At 52.0% G+C, this 15,339-nt stretch overlaps 1 protein-coding gene across 1 annotated transcript; it reads left to right on the top strand.

The window, feature by feature from the left end:
* The first annotated feature begins 1,260 nt into the window (after positions 1-1,260).
* POPDC2 (popeye domain cAMP effector 2) lies at positions 1,261-15,252 on the top strand. Its single transcript, XM_084268976.1, has 4 exons — positions 1,261-1,766; positions 4,122-4,230; positions 10,268-10,775; positions 14,820-15,252. Exons 1-3 carry the CDS (start codon positions 1,276-1,278, stop codon positions 10,727-10,729), a joined length of 1,062 nt encoding a protein of 353 aa, XP_084125102.1. The 5' UTR covers positions 1,261-1,275; the 3' UTR covers positions 10,730-10,775; positions 14,820-15,252.
* Positions 15,253-15,339: the final 87 nt, after the last annotated feature.

Consider the following 15,339-nt stretch of genomic DNA (forward strand, 5'->3'; position numbering starts at 1 on the left):
GGTTACCCGAGTGGAAAGTGTTTGCCTTTGTCTTGCTAAATGAAGGTCTGGGGGACTTGGGGGGGGTGGGGTGGGGGGAGTGGGGGGGGAGGTGTGTGTGTCTGTGTGTCCAAACAGCTATTAAAAAACAGAAAATGTGAGATGATGTTTCGCAGAGCTGTTTCCTAACAGAGCCTGTTTTTCGTGGGGTTGGAGAATCCTCCCTCAACTAGGCTCTCCCTGCAACACATGCTTCCATGTGTTAAACCCTCCCAGACTTTTACGCCGGATAATCCCCTCTGCGATAGCTGGAGCTGGGTCCCAGGGACTTATTTACTTCAGCTCTATCCCTTGCACTCCCATCTGCCCGCCCAGAGCTTCATGTCGTGCCCTTCGGACTAACCCACCCCGTGAGATGAAGCTGCCTGGCGCAAGGGGAGGCTGCGCTGCCGCGCCTGGACAGCATTTCCCCAGAGCCAAACCTCTCTTCTTTTACAAAGTCCCCGCCGTTGCTACGAGCTGCAGCAGGAGAAGGGGGTGACCTTTCTCCTTCTTTTTGTGCGGGGTGAAAGTCACTCTCTGGCTGGAGGGCAAGGCAGCGTGGAACCCCGTGTGTGCAGCTGGAGCTTGCGGAGATAAGCTGGTTGTTTTCCCCCCTCTCCTTTCCCCTCCCAGTGCTGCACCGGGCTTATCTGGGCGCCTGAGTTATGTTAAGTAGCGGGTGCATGCCTGCTCTCTGTTCTCCTCGCTGCTTTTGCTCCTTGGATTTCAATTCCAAACATGGTTATCCATTTGGGGTCTCTCTCCTTTCCGCTGCCAAGTGATAGACATTCCACACTCAACACCAGCTCCCTCCGCTGCGCTCTCACGGTCGCTATTTCCAGTTGCTGGAGGGCTGGCGGGAGAGGCAGTGCAACGGGATCTCTGTCCTGTCTTGAGAGTTTTCCAGCTAATGGCCTCTACTCTTTCTTTGACTGAGCTCTTTTGGCCTCATGTTTGCCACCTCTGTTTCTCACTGGCGCAGCTAAGAAAGGGGCCGGCTGCCGGTTTGTGAGCCACGAAGAGGAGAAAGGAGCCCTTTTTGGATTTTTGGGGGGGGCACAGAAACATTCAGCGGTGCTTTAACATGTCTCTCTGAAGCGCGCTGCTGTGGGACCGGCCGGTGTTCAAGAGGACGAGGAGAAACAACAACCACAGCTACCCAGCAGCTCTGGTTTCGGACCTCCGCAGCACCCTTTGTGTATGACAATTAGTTTTGAGCCCAGGACGGCTGGGGAGGGTGGGGAGTGGGGAAGGATGAGTGCAAGCAGCCTCTCTTGGGACCAGGCTGTTCTCCAGCCTCCGGTGTGCGATGCCTGGAAGGAGGTTATGGAGGGAGCAGCCTACCAGCTGGCCAGCTGCATTGTCCTCCTGGGTTACATGGGGGGAAGTGGCGTTTTTGGGTCCCTCTATATCTTTGGCCTCCTGGCCCCAGGCTACTTGTGCTATGCTCTGTGGGGCTGGCTGAGCGCCTGCGGGCTGGATATCTTCATCTGGAACATGCTCCTCGTCCTCACCTGCTTGCTTCAGCTGGCTCACCTGGCTTACCGGCTTCGCAAAGACACCATCCCGGAGGAGTTTGACCTTCTCTACAAGACCATGTACCTGCCCTTGCAGGTGCCCCTGGATGTCTACAAAGAAATTGTGAAGTGCTGTGAAGGGCAAATCCAGTCGCTAGTCAGAGACCAGAATTACGCGGTGGAGGGCAAGACACCCATCGACCGCCTCTCGTTGCTGCTGTCTGGCAGGTAAAGGCTCTCCTGGTTCTGAACACAGTCTGGCAGCAGAGCACAGTGGCTTACTGCTGTATTTTCACCCTCCGTAGAACCTGGGGTGAGGATTGTTTCCTTCCTCTGAAAGGGTTTTGAGATACACATCTGTTTGTTGGGGGGGGGGGATAAGTTGCTTTTGGGGGGTGTTTTTATTTTCTTTTGTTTTTCTAAATCGGGATATTTTAGGGAATGGTTTGCAGAATCAAGCTACGTGCAATGAAGCACCCTGCTCAGCCTTGTCTGTGATACTGCTGTGGAATCCTTACAGCTTTGTCAGATACTTTATAGTGATCTTATTTCTGGTGGGAGCAGGCTGGCCATGAGAGAGTGTTTCAAAAGGCAGGAAGGTAGTGTGGACCTGTGGTGTCTGGGGGTACCAGGCACACCTCTGTGATGTGAATGGCTGTGCACTCAGTATGCTGAGTCCTCAGTTCACCTGCTGCCCCCTGGCCAGCAGCATTCAGGGAGAGGTTCCACCACTGACCCCAGCACCTCAACCTTCAGGACTCTGAAATTTTTCACTTTGAGGGTCATTTCATCAAAAGAGAGAGCAGTCTCCAGTGGTGGATCTCACCTCATCAGGCCTCCGCCTTTCCCTGTGCTGTCATGGTGTTTCTTCCTCTGAACCACCAAGGAGGACCTTGGGGACCTCTAGATAATCGCATTTGGGATTTGATTATCTAGGGAATTGTGCTGATGAAGTTCTGGCATTTGCTCAGCTGAGATCCTGTGGCATGCCTTCATGTGCATATCTCCATGATTCGCAAAATCCAAATGCATACAAATAGTACTGATACTGGTTTCCCAGCCCAGCACTTGGCACCGATGTCAAGTTGAGAGTGGGAAGGGAAGGAGATTTGTAAATGGAAGCAGAGCTGATTTGTAGGAGGTGTGTCTCCCAAGGATTTCATTTGGGAAGATGAACCAGCATCACCTGGGGCTCATGTTTTATTGCTGTGCTCCCCCCTCTCCAGTGGGGGTGTGTAAAGGGCTGTGATTCTTTTTGGGGGTTTTCTCCCTTTTCTAGGATGTGTTAAGAGCATGCTGCAACCACTGACCCGTGCTGAATGGCAAAGCACTGGGAGGAAATTGGGTAGGTGTGTTTCCATCAGGTGCCTTTCCCCTTATGAAGTATCTGTGCTGAGCAGCTTGCTTTGAAGCTTTCGGTGTCTGCAGATAAAGTTAGTGGGGAAGAGCCTGCGCTGCCTTGCCCTGGGGTTGTAATGTGATGCTGCTCCATGGGCATGGAAGTGCTGCAGCGGGACAGTAAGCCAATGCTGGTGGGGTGGTTGTTCTGCAGTAAGTTGTCTCTTTTGCACTGGGGAGTATGTGTCTTGGCTGGTATAGGATGGAGGTGGGATTGGATTTGCTCTTCCTGGTACCCCCTCTATTGCCCTATGAGGTCCTTGCTGGCCCAGCAGAGTATGGCTGCTATTCTGGTGTCCCGTCTTACACTGAACGATAGCAAGACAGGGAGTGGGCTTGGAAACGCAGAACGTGCCTGGATCAGGAAACCTGACTTGTGATCCCTGACCCTTCCAGGCAACAGTCTCAGCTGACTGGAAGTCAACAGTGAACTGAGCCATGCGACTCCTGAAAGCTAGAATTGCCTTTGTGCATCGTACAACAGGGCAATGTGCTGACAGGGAGGCAAGAGGCCCCAGATCTGGTGGTGCAGAGCTACAAATAGAGCTCCAGAGTGCTCTGCCATCGCCCCAGGCCTGTGCAGCTCTCCTCTGCTCCTGCAGCCAAGCTGGGTGCAAGTTTGACCTTGACACTGGTAGGCAGTTGCATCAAAAGTAGGGGGAAGGGATACGTGGAAGGAATAGAGGCCAAGGGAGGTTGAATGGTGCAGCAGCTATGAGCTCGCAGTATGATGTGTCAGGAATGATGGCCAAAGTGATTTTGGGAGGTTCAGGGTGTAATAGCTTCTCAGCATCAAGGCAGGGAATGCCACCATGCAACTCTGTACTTGCATCTTCTTCCTGCCCTCAAAGAGCCCCGGCTGGCTTAGAAGCACCTGAAAAGAAGCAGCAGCAGCCTTGTGGGGTAAGAAGTCCTGGTTTTGGAGCAAGCATTGCATCCAGGAAGGCTGGCTTTGTAACAGGAAACAGAAAACAGATGGAATATGGGGAAGTGGCAGTCAATACTGCCCCCCCACAAAAGGGGACAGCCCAATGTCCTGAAGAGGATTCGAGATGTGTGTGAGATGGGGAGAGGTCCTTTTTCTCCTGTTGGGACCAGCTGCCTGCACGTTGGGTGGGCTGATGAGGTTCATTTGACATATGTTTGGGAGCCTAACTTTGTGCACCTCACCTGTCCTCTCTGCAGGGTCCGAGTGAGCCAGGACGGACAATTCCTTCACTACGTCTTTCCATACCAGTTCCTGGATTCTCCAGAATGGGAGTCGCTGCGACCCTCCGAGGAAGGAACTTTTCAGGTAACCCCACGCTGCCCTGCAGCAGCCCAGCCTCATTCCTTGCAGAATCACAGAACGGTAGGAGTTGGAAGGGACCTTGAAAGATCACCTATTCCAACTCCTTTGCCAGAGCAGGATCACCTAGACTAAATCACACAGGACAGTATCCAGGTGGGTTTTGAATATCTCCAGAGAAGGAGACTCCACAACCTCTCTGGGCAGCCTGTGTCAGTGCTCTGTCACCCTCACAATGAAAAAAGTTTATCATTATATTCACATGGAATTTCCTGTGCTCCAGCTTGCACCCATTGCCCCTTGTCCTATCACTGGCCATCACTGAGAAGAGTCTGGCTCTGTCCTCTTGACCCACACCCTTTGCATATTTATAAACATTAATAAGTTCATCCCTCTGTCTCCTCTTCTCCAAGCTAAAGAGGCCCAGCTCCCTCGGCCTTTCCTCATAAGGAAGGTGTTCCACTCCCTTAATCATCTTGGTGGCCCTGTGCTGGACTCTGTTTCAAATAGTTCCCTGTCCTTGAACTGTGGGGCCCAGAACTGGACACAATATTCCAGGTCTGGTCTCAGCAGGGCAGAGTAGAGGGGGAGAAGGACCTCTCTTGACCTACTAACCACACCCCTTCTAATACACCCCAGGGTGCCATTGGCCTTCTCAGCCACGAGGGCACACTGCTGGCTCATGGTCATCCTGCTGTCCACTCCCAGGTCCCTCTCACCTACGCTGCTCTCAAACAGGCCACTCCCTGACCTATACTGGTACCTGGGGTTGTTCTTCCTCAGACATAAGACCCTACACTTGGCCTTGTTAAATCTCATTAAACTTCTCCCTGCCCAGCTCTCCAGCCTGTCTGAGTCTTGCTGAATGGCAGCACAGCCTCTGGTGTGTCAGCCACCCCTCCCAGTTTTGTGTTGTCAGCAAACTTGCTGACTGCACACTCTATTCTCTCATCCAGGCCATCAATAAATATATTGAACAGTGCTGGTCCCAGTACTGACCCCTGAGGGACTCCACAGGATAGAGGCCTCCAGCCAGATTCTGTCCCACTGATCAAAACTCACTGGCTTCTTCCCCTCAACCAGCTCTCAATCCACCTCACTACTTGACCTTCCAGACCACACTTCCTCAGTTGGGCCACGAGGATGCTGTGGGAGACAGTGTCAAATGCTTTACTGACGTCAAGGTAAACCACATCTACTGCCCTACCATCCTCTATCCACCTGGTTATATCCTCATAAAAGGCTACTAGATCAGTTAAACATGACTCCCCCTTGGTAAAACCATGTTGACTGCTCCTAACAACCCTCTTATCCTTGATGTGCCTGGAGACAGCACCAAGGAGAAGTCTTTCCATCACCTTTCCAGTGATGGAAGTGAGGCTGACTGCTTTGCAGCTACCCAGGTCCTCCTTCTAGCCCTTTCTGAGGACTGGAGTAACAGTTGCTTTTCTCCAGTCCTCAGGCACCTCTCCTGTTTCCCGGGATTTAGCAAAAATGATGGGTAGTGGCGTAGCAATGACTTCTGCCAGTTCCCTCAGCATCCTCGGGTGCATCCCATCAGGACCCATGGATTTCTGGATGTCCAGACAGCTTAATTCATCCCTGACCCACACCTCATCAACCAAGGCAGACTCACCATTTATCCTGAGTTCCTCTGGGGCTTCAGCCATCTGGGGCTTCTGCAAACAGTCTCCACAGTGCAGACAGAGGCAAATAAGACATTCAGTAACTCCTCCTTCTTACTATCCTCAGTTACCAGGGCATCTACCTCATTCAACAGAGGACTTACATTGCCTCTAGTGTTAGTTTTGTCTCCAGTGTATTTGAAAAAGCCTTTTCTGTTGTTCTTGGCCTGCCTTGCAAGGTTTAATTCCAAAAAGGCCTTAGCTTTCCTAGTTTCCATCCTACATGCCCTGACAACAGTCTTATATTCCTCTGAAGTGTCCATCCCCTCCTTCCATGACCTGTAGACTCACTTCTTCCACTTGAGTTTGCCCAGCAGTCCCCTGTTTACCCACGCAGGTCTTCTGCCACCTTTTCTTGACTTCTTTCCCATTGGGATGCTCTGATACTGACCTTGGAGCTTGCAACTTCCCTTCATGCCTGAGAAGGGGGCGGAGGGGGCTGATTATGCTATTCAAAGCTAATGGGGAATACTCTCCCACCCTTCCTCATGGTTTAGCCAGCAGAAGATGGTGCAACTGGCTTTTTTCCCTACCTTCCTCTAAGACCTCAGTTCCTGCTGTCACTATCAGCTAATAATGACAAGGGTGGAGCATGGTGCTCCTTTCAGTTTAGCAGGGAGATGAGGTATGGGATTGCTGGCACGCCTCCGTTACAGCGCTCCCCGGTACCTGCGAATTCACACGTTCACCCTGCACAGTGCTGGCAGGGTGCATGGCTCCAGCACCAGGAGGCCCTTTGCTGGCAGGGTGCATGGCTCCAGCACCAGGAGGCACAGTGCTGGCAGGGTGCATGGCTCCAGCATCAGGAGGCACAGTGCTGGCAGGGTGCATGGCTCCAGCATCAGGAGGCACAGTGCTGGCAGGGTGCATGGCTGCAGCATCAGGAGGCACAGTGCTGGCAGGGTGCATGGCTCCAGCATCAGGAGGCACAGTGCTGGCAGGGTGCATGGCTCCAGCATCAGGATGGCAGCCATGGCAACGTGCAGCAGGGATGTAAATCCATAAATGTCCTGTTCCTCGCAGAGGCTTCTGGTGGCGATGTGTTAGGCACGGAGCAGCAGAAAGGACGATTCATACCCAAATATGGTTCTTTGTGCAGAAGAGCCCCTCACTGGGAGGCCAGACCAATTCTTATTTGCAGTAACTGAAAGGATTTTACTTCTGTTGTCAACACCCTGCGGTATTTGTCTGGCTTGCTTTCTGGAGGAGATTGCTTAAGCCCCTGTCTCTCTCCCTTGAGCTCACATCCCAGGATAGGCTGATCTCTGTCGGGATGTCAATCTAGAATGTGCCAGTTAGGGCATACGAGGAGGGATTTTTCACTAATCCCATGGGAGTGTGGGACAGCCATGAGGGAATGATGCTGCTTTCTCACAAGGGCAGCCGGATTCAGACTTGGTTAAACCAGGGCAGCGCTCTGAACCTGCACTCCTTGGGGCTGAATTTCGCACGTGTACTGTGTGAACGGGTCACGGTGGTCCCTCCCAAAAGCTGTGCCACAGCCAGTGATTTACAGGCTTGTGAGAGGAAGAGTTGCAGGAGGTGGCTGACTGTGTAACTGTGGCACAGGGCTATGGCTTGTGAGCAGAAATAGGGATGTCTGGCCACTGTAATGGAGTGGACAAGGGAAACAACAGCATGGCTGCTGGGGGGCATCTCCAGCTGGTGGTGGTATCTCATGTTTTGCACAGGGCTTCAGGCCAGCAGCAGATTGCTGCTCCCTCCTGGATTGTCCTTGCCTAAGAGTCGAGCAGAGGGAGCAACAGCTGCTGGTGTTCCTGGCAGGGAAATAGCCACTGGGATGGTGTGTAACCTGCAGCAACACCTGTGGTGTTTTCTGAGCTGATTTCCATGGAACTGAGTGTTCCCAGGCCTGAGTGTCTTTATCTTTACTCATGTGCTCCATGAGTCAACTTAGGAGCAAGCTGGTGCCAGGTTGCACCACCTCTGTCGCCACCACACTCTTGGCCCCTCTCCTGCTCTACAAGACAGGGCTGGCTGGGGAGGTCTGCTGTGCCTGGGATGGGGAGGTAGAGCCTTAGGTGGGCAAAGACTGCAGCCAGGTGCTGGAAATGCCTAAAACCCATGTCTGCTTAATGAAGAGCGTGAAGAAGTAGCTGCCTGTGCAAGACCATCGGGAGATGAAACTCAACCAGTCCGTGTTCAGGTCAAGGGTGGTGGTTCTGCCCCTCTGCTCTGCTCTGTGAGACCTCACCTGGAGTACTGCGTCCAGCTCTGGGGTCCCCAGCACAAGAAGTACATGGAACTGTTGGAGCTAGTCCAGAGAAGGGCCATGAAGATGATCAGAAGGCTGGAGCACCTCTCCTATGAAGCCAGTCTGAGAGAGCAGGGCTTGTTCAGCCTGGAGAAGAGAAGGCTCCAGGGAGACCTTATTGCAGCCTGCCAGTACATGAAGAGGCCCTCAGGAAAGTGGATAAGGGACTGTTTATCAGGGACTGTAGTGATAAGGGCAATGGCATTAAGTCTTTATTATGAGGGTGATGAGGCATTGGCACAGGTTGGATGGGGCTTTGGGCAGCCTGGTTTAATGAGGGTGTCCCTGCCCTTGGCAGGAGGGTGGAACTAGATGATCTTTGAGGTCCTTTCCAACCCTAACCATGCTATGGTTCTATGATTACTCCTGATGGCCATGCTTAGCCATGGTGATGTGGTGCCTCTGGCATCTCTTTAACCCACTAGACCCCCTTACTTGAGTAGTTAATGGAACTCTGGCATGTGTCAACCCTCTACCTTCTTGCTAGCATCACAGTCATTTGATTTAAAAAGTACTTATTTGAGTCTAGGACTTTGCTGGAGGAGGGCAGGGAAGGTTTTTCTTGCCCACATTTTCCCCATGCCTCTCTGGATTCAGTGGTTTCAATCCTAAACCCACTGAAAAATTGCAGAAGTGAGACCCAATCTGTAAGGAGACATGGTTTCCTTGAGCTTTCTGTTTTAGCTGTGGCTTCTTCCCACAGGACTGGTGGCTCCCAGTGCCTGGGTTTCAGGGCTGGCACTCTGAGAATTACGGGCTCTGCCAGTGCTGGAGCACTCGTGTTGGGGCGGGGGGTGGGGCATTCATGACTGAAATCAGTCCTGCTGCTCTGGTTAGGAGGCAGGTTTTCTTACTACATCTCAATCCCTCACAAGAAGCACAAGCTTTCAGTTGCCGTGCCAGAAATTGGTTAGAAACATGAGATTCTGGTCATTTCAGTTTCTGTTTGATGGTTGTTCTTGCTTGCATCGGCCTGGGAAACTTCTCAGGTTTTATCTCCCATATTTCTTTCATGAGGCAGCTGCTTGCATGGCAGTGGCATTAAATATCAATCCCAAGGACACACACATGCAGCCAAACTGTGTTCAGCTTCCCAGTGGCCCTCTGCCATGGTGGCTGGCCAAGGAGACCCCTGGATATAGAGTGAAAGGGAGCCCCCAGGATGCTTTGGCTCCAGCACTTGTTCACATGCCAGTGTCTCCATTACGGTTGGATGTTCTTCTTTGGCCTGAGGCAGTTTGACCCTCCCTGTGTTTCTTACCTTTTATTGTTATTAAATATATGTACTGCAATATACACTCATGCATTGTGTAATGTTTTTTATTATTAATATCATGGTCTGGGGGGGGGGGGAGGGGGGCAGGATGGATGACAGAACTGGCTCTGTTTGCATTAGCAAAACAAAATGTTCTTGAAAACCAACCCAATAAAACCTTAGGAGTGAGTTCCCTACCCACATACAAATGCAGCAAACCCCTTTTATTTCCTCTCTCACTGAGCTGTGTCATGGGTCCTCGGGGGCTATTCAGCCCTGAAGCACATGGTAGATCTGGTGAGACAGGATGTCCCTCTGGTACAGGGTGACCAGGCAAGCCTTTCAGGTGGCCTCTTCAATACCCAGGGATTTCTCAGAGCAGGGGGTGTGCACCCCAGTGGCAGGACAGGGTTGCAGTCTTCTGCAGGGCTACCCATTGGTGGCTTGACTTCTGTGTGCCAGCTGGGCACACAGAAACATCTCTGTAGAAGGATAAAACTGTATGTGCCACGCTGCTCATTTCAGCTACATCACTCAGGAGTCAATGGGGCGCATCACCTGAAAGGGGAATGGTGACATTGTCGCTTGGCATGTGGCTAGGTTAAGCAAGGGCGCACTGCTGATTGCATAGGAAAACCAGGTCTTCAGCTCCTTGGGGAGAGGAAGCAGAGGCAGGTAAGGGTTTATCAGTTTGTTTGGCTTGGGTGGCCTGGCACTCCATCCCTGCCATCTCCAAGGAGAGCAGGCATCAAAGGGCTGGAGGGGCCCCAAGGTGGGTGTACCTTGTCCACATGGTGGAGCTTACCCTGCTCCCTCCCTGCCCCACAGGTCACGCTGACGGCTGAAACCGACTGCAGCTTCATCACCTGGCCGAGGAAGAAGCTGTATCTCCTCCTGAGGAAGGACCGCTACGTCGCCCGGCTCTTCTCCTCCCACCTGGGCTATGACATCTCGGAGAAGCTCTACGCCCTCAATGAGAAGCTCTTCGCCAAGTTTGGCCTTCGCTTTGACATCCGCTTGCCCAGCCTCTACCACGTGCTCGGGCCGGCCTCCTCGGAGGGAGAGCTGGAGGACTGCGAGGAGTTGCCACCTGCCTCTGGCCAGGCTGGTGCCTCTGAGCCCCCTCCGCAGCCACCGCCGCCGCCGCCGCCACCAGCTCCACATCTTCGGGCATCGCGGCCTGACAGTGACCTGCTGGGTGAGGACTCCACCAGTCTTGTCTTGGAAGATTTTGCTGAGTTGCCAGGGTCTTTTATGGACTATGTGAGCGAAGGGGAGTATATGAAGTGAGGGCACTCCTGGCACGGGCACACCTCACCCTGTGTGGGACCCCTGCGTAAGTACCCGCTTGCAGAAGCAAGTCCTTCCCGTGATGCAGCTGCCCAGGCAGAGTGGTGGCCCCCAGCCTCTCGCCCTTGTTTGCTGTGGGTTTGCTCCTCTGCAGTGTGTTGGAGGTGGGTTTTTTTGCCTGCTGCCCCAAAGAATACCGCGAGGAGGGCTCTGGCTGTGTGAGTTTCTTAAGGAGAAGCAATGGTGTGAAGGCTCGACTCCAGGCACTAGCCACATTGGGGGGTGGAATGACTGGTAACTTGGCTGTAGGAAGCTCTTCCCTCTCTCCATCCCTCAGGGGAGGCAGAGAAACTGAAACAGTGTCCAGGCTGGCAGGTGGTACACAGAGATGCCACGGGGCTCAACCTGGCTTGCCATCAGGTACAGCTGTGCCAGGAGATACTACAGTATTAAGCTGAGGAAGATGTCTGCAGGTGAGAGAGCAGACAACCCAGGAGATGCTGATAGGGTTGTGCCCAGTGGCTTACAGTGGATTGATAGCTGGGAGTTTCTGTAAAACCTACAAATTTTCAGTCTGGGCAGGGGGAGAAAGCTCAGTCCTTCCTCCCCTTGCCCACCACAGCTCATCCCAGCACTTACTCTGTCCTCCTCCTTCCTGCTGAATTTCTGGCTCGGCCAGATCAGTAAGGTATGCAGACTGCACTGTGTGATATAGCTCTTGCCTCCACTGGGTTGATGGGCTAGATGTTGTTTTAACATGCCCCAAACTCTGCTTTTGGCTGAGTTGGAATGAGATGCTTCCTTCCAAAATGCCAACTCCTTACTCTCCGAAAAATTCTCAGGACCAGTCAATATTGGAGCAGAGAAGCAACGTGGGCAAAAAGTAAACAGATGGGAGGGTGGCTTGTGCTTGAAATTCAAATTCCAGTGGCCCAGAGAGGAATTCCAGAGTGAGCTACTTTTAGCTGACCATAGCATGCCAGCTGCTGTGCACCAGCTGCGGACCCCGAAATGTGCATTCCTGCTGCCGCCCCTGATAGCTGCTTTCTGGCATCCAGTTGCCAGACACCAAACCTGGGGATGGGATTTCTGTCCTAGAAGCAACCACTGCGTGTGTCCCAGTTCCGTCTGCACGACAGGGAGAAAGTTGCAGGGCTGGGGAGACCGTCTTCCAGCAGGCATCCTTGAACACAGTGCACCATCGCACCCTGATCTTCCCTGCCCCCTCTTGGGTCTCCTGTTGTGCTGCAGATGCTCAGGCTGTGGACCCCAGGGGCAGGGAGCATGAAGCAGGACACACTGACTCCTGGCACAAGCCCTGGCAGGTCCACAGTAATTTTCCCTACATTGCAGTGCTTGTGCAAAAGCCAGGGACTGTCCCTCCTCGGTGCTCCATCCAGAAAGGCTGGCTGGGTGAGACAACACTTGCTCTTGGCAGTAGGTCTGTGGTGGAAGAGGCCTTTTTCACTGTTCTACCTACTTGCCATTTTAGTGTTAGAAAGCAGAACGTGTGGTTGGTTTGCAGTGTAGACATAAGCTGCGACAGGGGAGGTTTAGGTTGGATATTAGGAAGAGGTGCTTTACTGAGAGGGTGGTTGGGTACTGGAATGGGCTTCCCAGGGAAGTGGTCACAGCACCCAGCTTGGCTGAGTTCAAGCAGTATCGGGACGATGCTCTCAGTCTCACGCTCTGACTTGGCTGGTCCTGTGTGGAGCCAGGAGTTGGACTTGATGATCCCTATGGGTCCCTTCCAACTCAGGATATTCCGTGATTCCATGATTCCACGATCTCCCTGTTTTGTACAGTTCTGCTTTGGGTTGAGTCAGGTCCCTGTTCCTGTACTCCTTCCATACCTCCAAACTTAAAATGTGGGACATGGAGAAACTGAAGGACCAAATATATTTCTTTTTGCTTGAACTGGATAAAAAGTCAGCAAAAGTTTTGCTTGCTTATTTTTTTTAAAGAAGAGAGAGAAAAAGGAAAAAGAAAAAAAAGCAAACCTGATTTGTTTTCGAGCTTAGAAGTTCTGCGAATGAATGTGAAGTCCCTGGGTTTGCTGGTAGACTGCTCAGATATGAATTTGCAGCGTTTTCAGTCCTTATGTGGAGAGGCAGGAACATGGAATCCCTTATGAGACAGGCATCCTCCTAACTGTCAGGCCAGTCTGTTGGATAGATGCAATCAAAAATGAATGCAGTTTGTGCTGTAAATGTGGTGAAGTCACTTTGTCTATGCTTTGCTTGTAGAGTCATTGGCAGAACTCTCTGGATTGGCCCAGCTCAATAAAATCAAAATTTCAGATGTAATCAAATTAGGAAGGAAGCAAGGAACACCACATCCCACCAATCCCACCCCTTTTTTTAAAACTAGTTTCCATCCATTTTTTATACTGAGTCACTACTGTGAACATACACACAAGAGGGGTGGAGGTGTGGGGGGCTGTTGGGCAAAGCTCATGCTATACAGCCCAAAGTTATTCTTTCTTTCTCACAATCCTTTTAAAACACATTGGAAGCTTTAGTCTTGTGAATGAGGCAGTCTCTAGATCTCATGAATGAGGCAGTATCAAGGTATGCTGTTACCTGCAGCACAGACCTGCAATAAAAGGCCGGATATGTTTCAGAGGTGGGTATTAAGGGTGGGAGAGAAGGAGACTCTTCCTTACCTGTCAGTCCAGAGACAATAGCCAGTGTGGTATTTCCCTTTCTAAGGGACTTAGACAAGGAAACAGGAACTGTGGTTAGTGTGCCCGTAACAGCAGAAAGAGTGCTTCCTCATCACTCCCCTCACTATGTGGGTCCCCTCCATCACTTCATGTCCTGGCAGCACAACAGCATGTGTCCCATCTGGACAATACTGCACAGCAGCCTGAGTGCCTGATCACATAGAACAGCAATACAGAGGGGCTGCAGTTTTCCTTTCTGACCAGGCACTCGTCACAGCTCAGCAGATGATCTGAGCAGGTCTGCCATGGCCCAGGGAAAGGCTTTCATAGCTTTTCCCTTAGAAGTAGTCGGGGATTTTCCCTGCCCTGTCATTGTCTGAAGTAGGCGATAGCTGCCGTCCCAGAGATCAGAGCTCCTCTGGGGCTTTCCCCAGGTCTGTGCTCTCATCTGCTTCCCCAGCAACTTCCAACCCAGGCAGTAACTTTTCACCTCTCTCAGTTCCCCCTGCCAAGGTGCCTCCACGATCATGTTCCTTTTCATTTTCTGTCACTACAATGGCCACCTTGCTGTGCCACGGTGCAGGAGGGCACATCCTGAATGCCTGAAGTACCGCGAAAATCAGGCAGAACAAAACATTCCCAGGATGTATATCGGCTGCTATTCTTATCATCCAGTTCCTTGAAAGGGATTCCAGTCTGCTTATGAGCAAGACAGACGGATGTCCCACTGGTGAGCATCTGACTGTGACAGCCCGTTCTTTCTCTGAGGAGGAGAGTTTAGTAACTTACAGGCTGCCTGTTCAGATGAGGCAGGTTCAGAGGTTCTGTTCCCAACCTGGTTTTTAACGGTGTCCTACAGCTCAGTGCTCTGCAGCAAACTAGTAGCTTTATTCCTTGCATGAAAATTCCAGCAACCAAAAGCCACCTGCTTTATTCCCCCTTCTTGTAGCATGTTTGCTTTAGGTTGTGGCTGTCGAGTGCTTGTGAGATGTGGGGCTGCTGCTACGGTTAGATCTGAGGGCTGGATTTCTACCTGATGGGTGAGGTGGATGGACGAATGGATGCTTGATGGCCCGCAGCTTGGTACCTAAGTTAGCAGGGATTGGTCTATACCCACTCTGAGAATGAAATCAAAAATGCTGCAGGCTTTTAACTGATATTGCAGAAGGTGCTTTGGAGGGGTTTGGTTTTGCTGCCTCAGGGTGGGTGGGTGGGTAGCCCCATGTCCTGATTTATCATGTGTTGAAGAATTACATGGTTTTGTGTGCTAATTGGGGAAAGGGTGGGGAGAGGACAGGTAGTAATGGGCTCTGTGAAGTTTGTATCTTGGAAAAGTTTGGAAGTAAGAATTATTTCTGTTATAATAATGGTGCTGTCTTTCTCTCTTCCCCTCCTCCCCCCCCCCCCCCCACTTCCCTTCTGCAGCTTCTGAAAACCTTTTCCAGAGTGACCCCCACGCTCTCTGCAAAGGACGAGCCCCTCTGGCTCCCACTCACACCCCTGAACTCTAGGGAACATCCTGAAGCCCCTCCAAGGGAGCATATGCTCACACGGGGTTCTGACCAGAGATACTCCTTACAGCAAGCACTGAGGCGTCTGCCCACAGACGTGCACACTCGGGAGCACATGAAGCACACGCGTGAGACTGCGGTGTAACACTCCAGCACCTCCCACCCCACGGTTGTTCACCAGAGTTGCCTGTCCCAGTGTTTCCCCCTGGTTTGTTCCCTAGGCCTGCCTCTCTGAGGTGTGTCGGCAGCTCCGACACCAAGGTGGCACCGATACCATTGCGAGCGATACCAGCCTGCTGGCAGAATCTGTGTTCCCTTTGATTGAATGATTCCTATTAAAGTCAGAGATGAAACTGCTGGTGTTGGAGGATTTGGAGAGGGAGGTAACGCCGTTTGAAAGACCTGAGGTGGTCTCAAGGCACAGGCTGGGGAAA

Source organism: Gallinula chloropus (assembly GCF_964237585.1).
Source record: "Gallinula chloropus genome assembly, chromosome: 1".
Lineage (NCBI taxonomy): Eukaryota > Metazoa > Chordata > Aves > Gruiformes > Rallidae > Gallinula > Gallinula chloropus.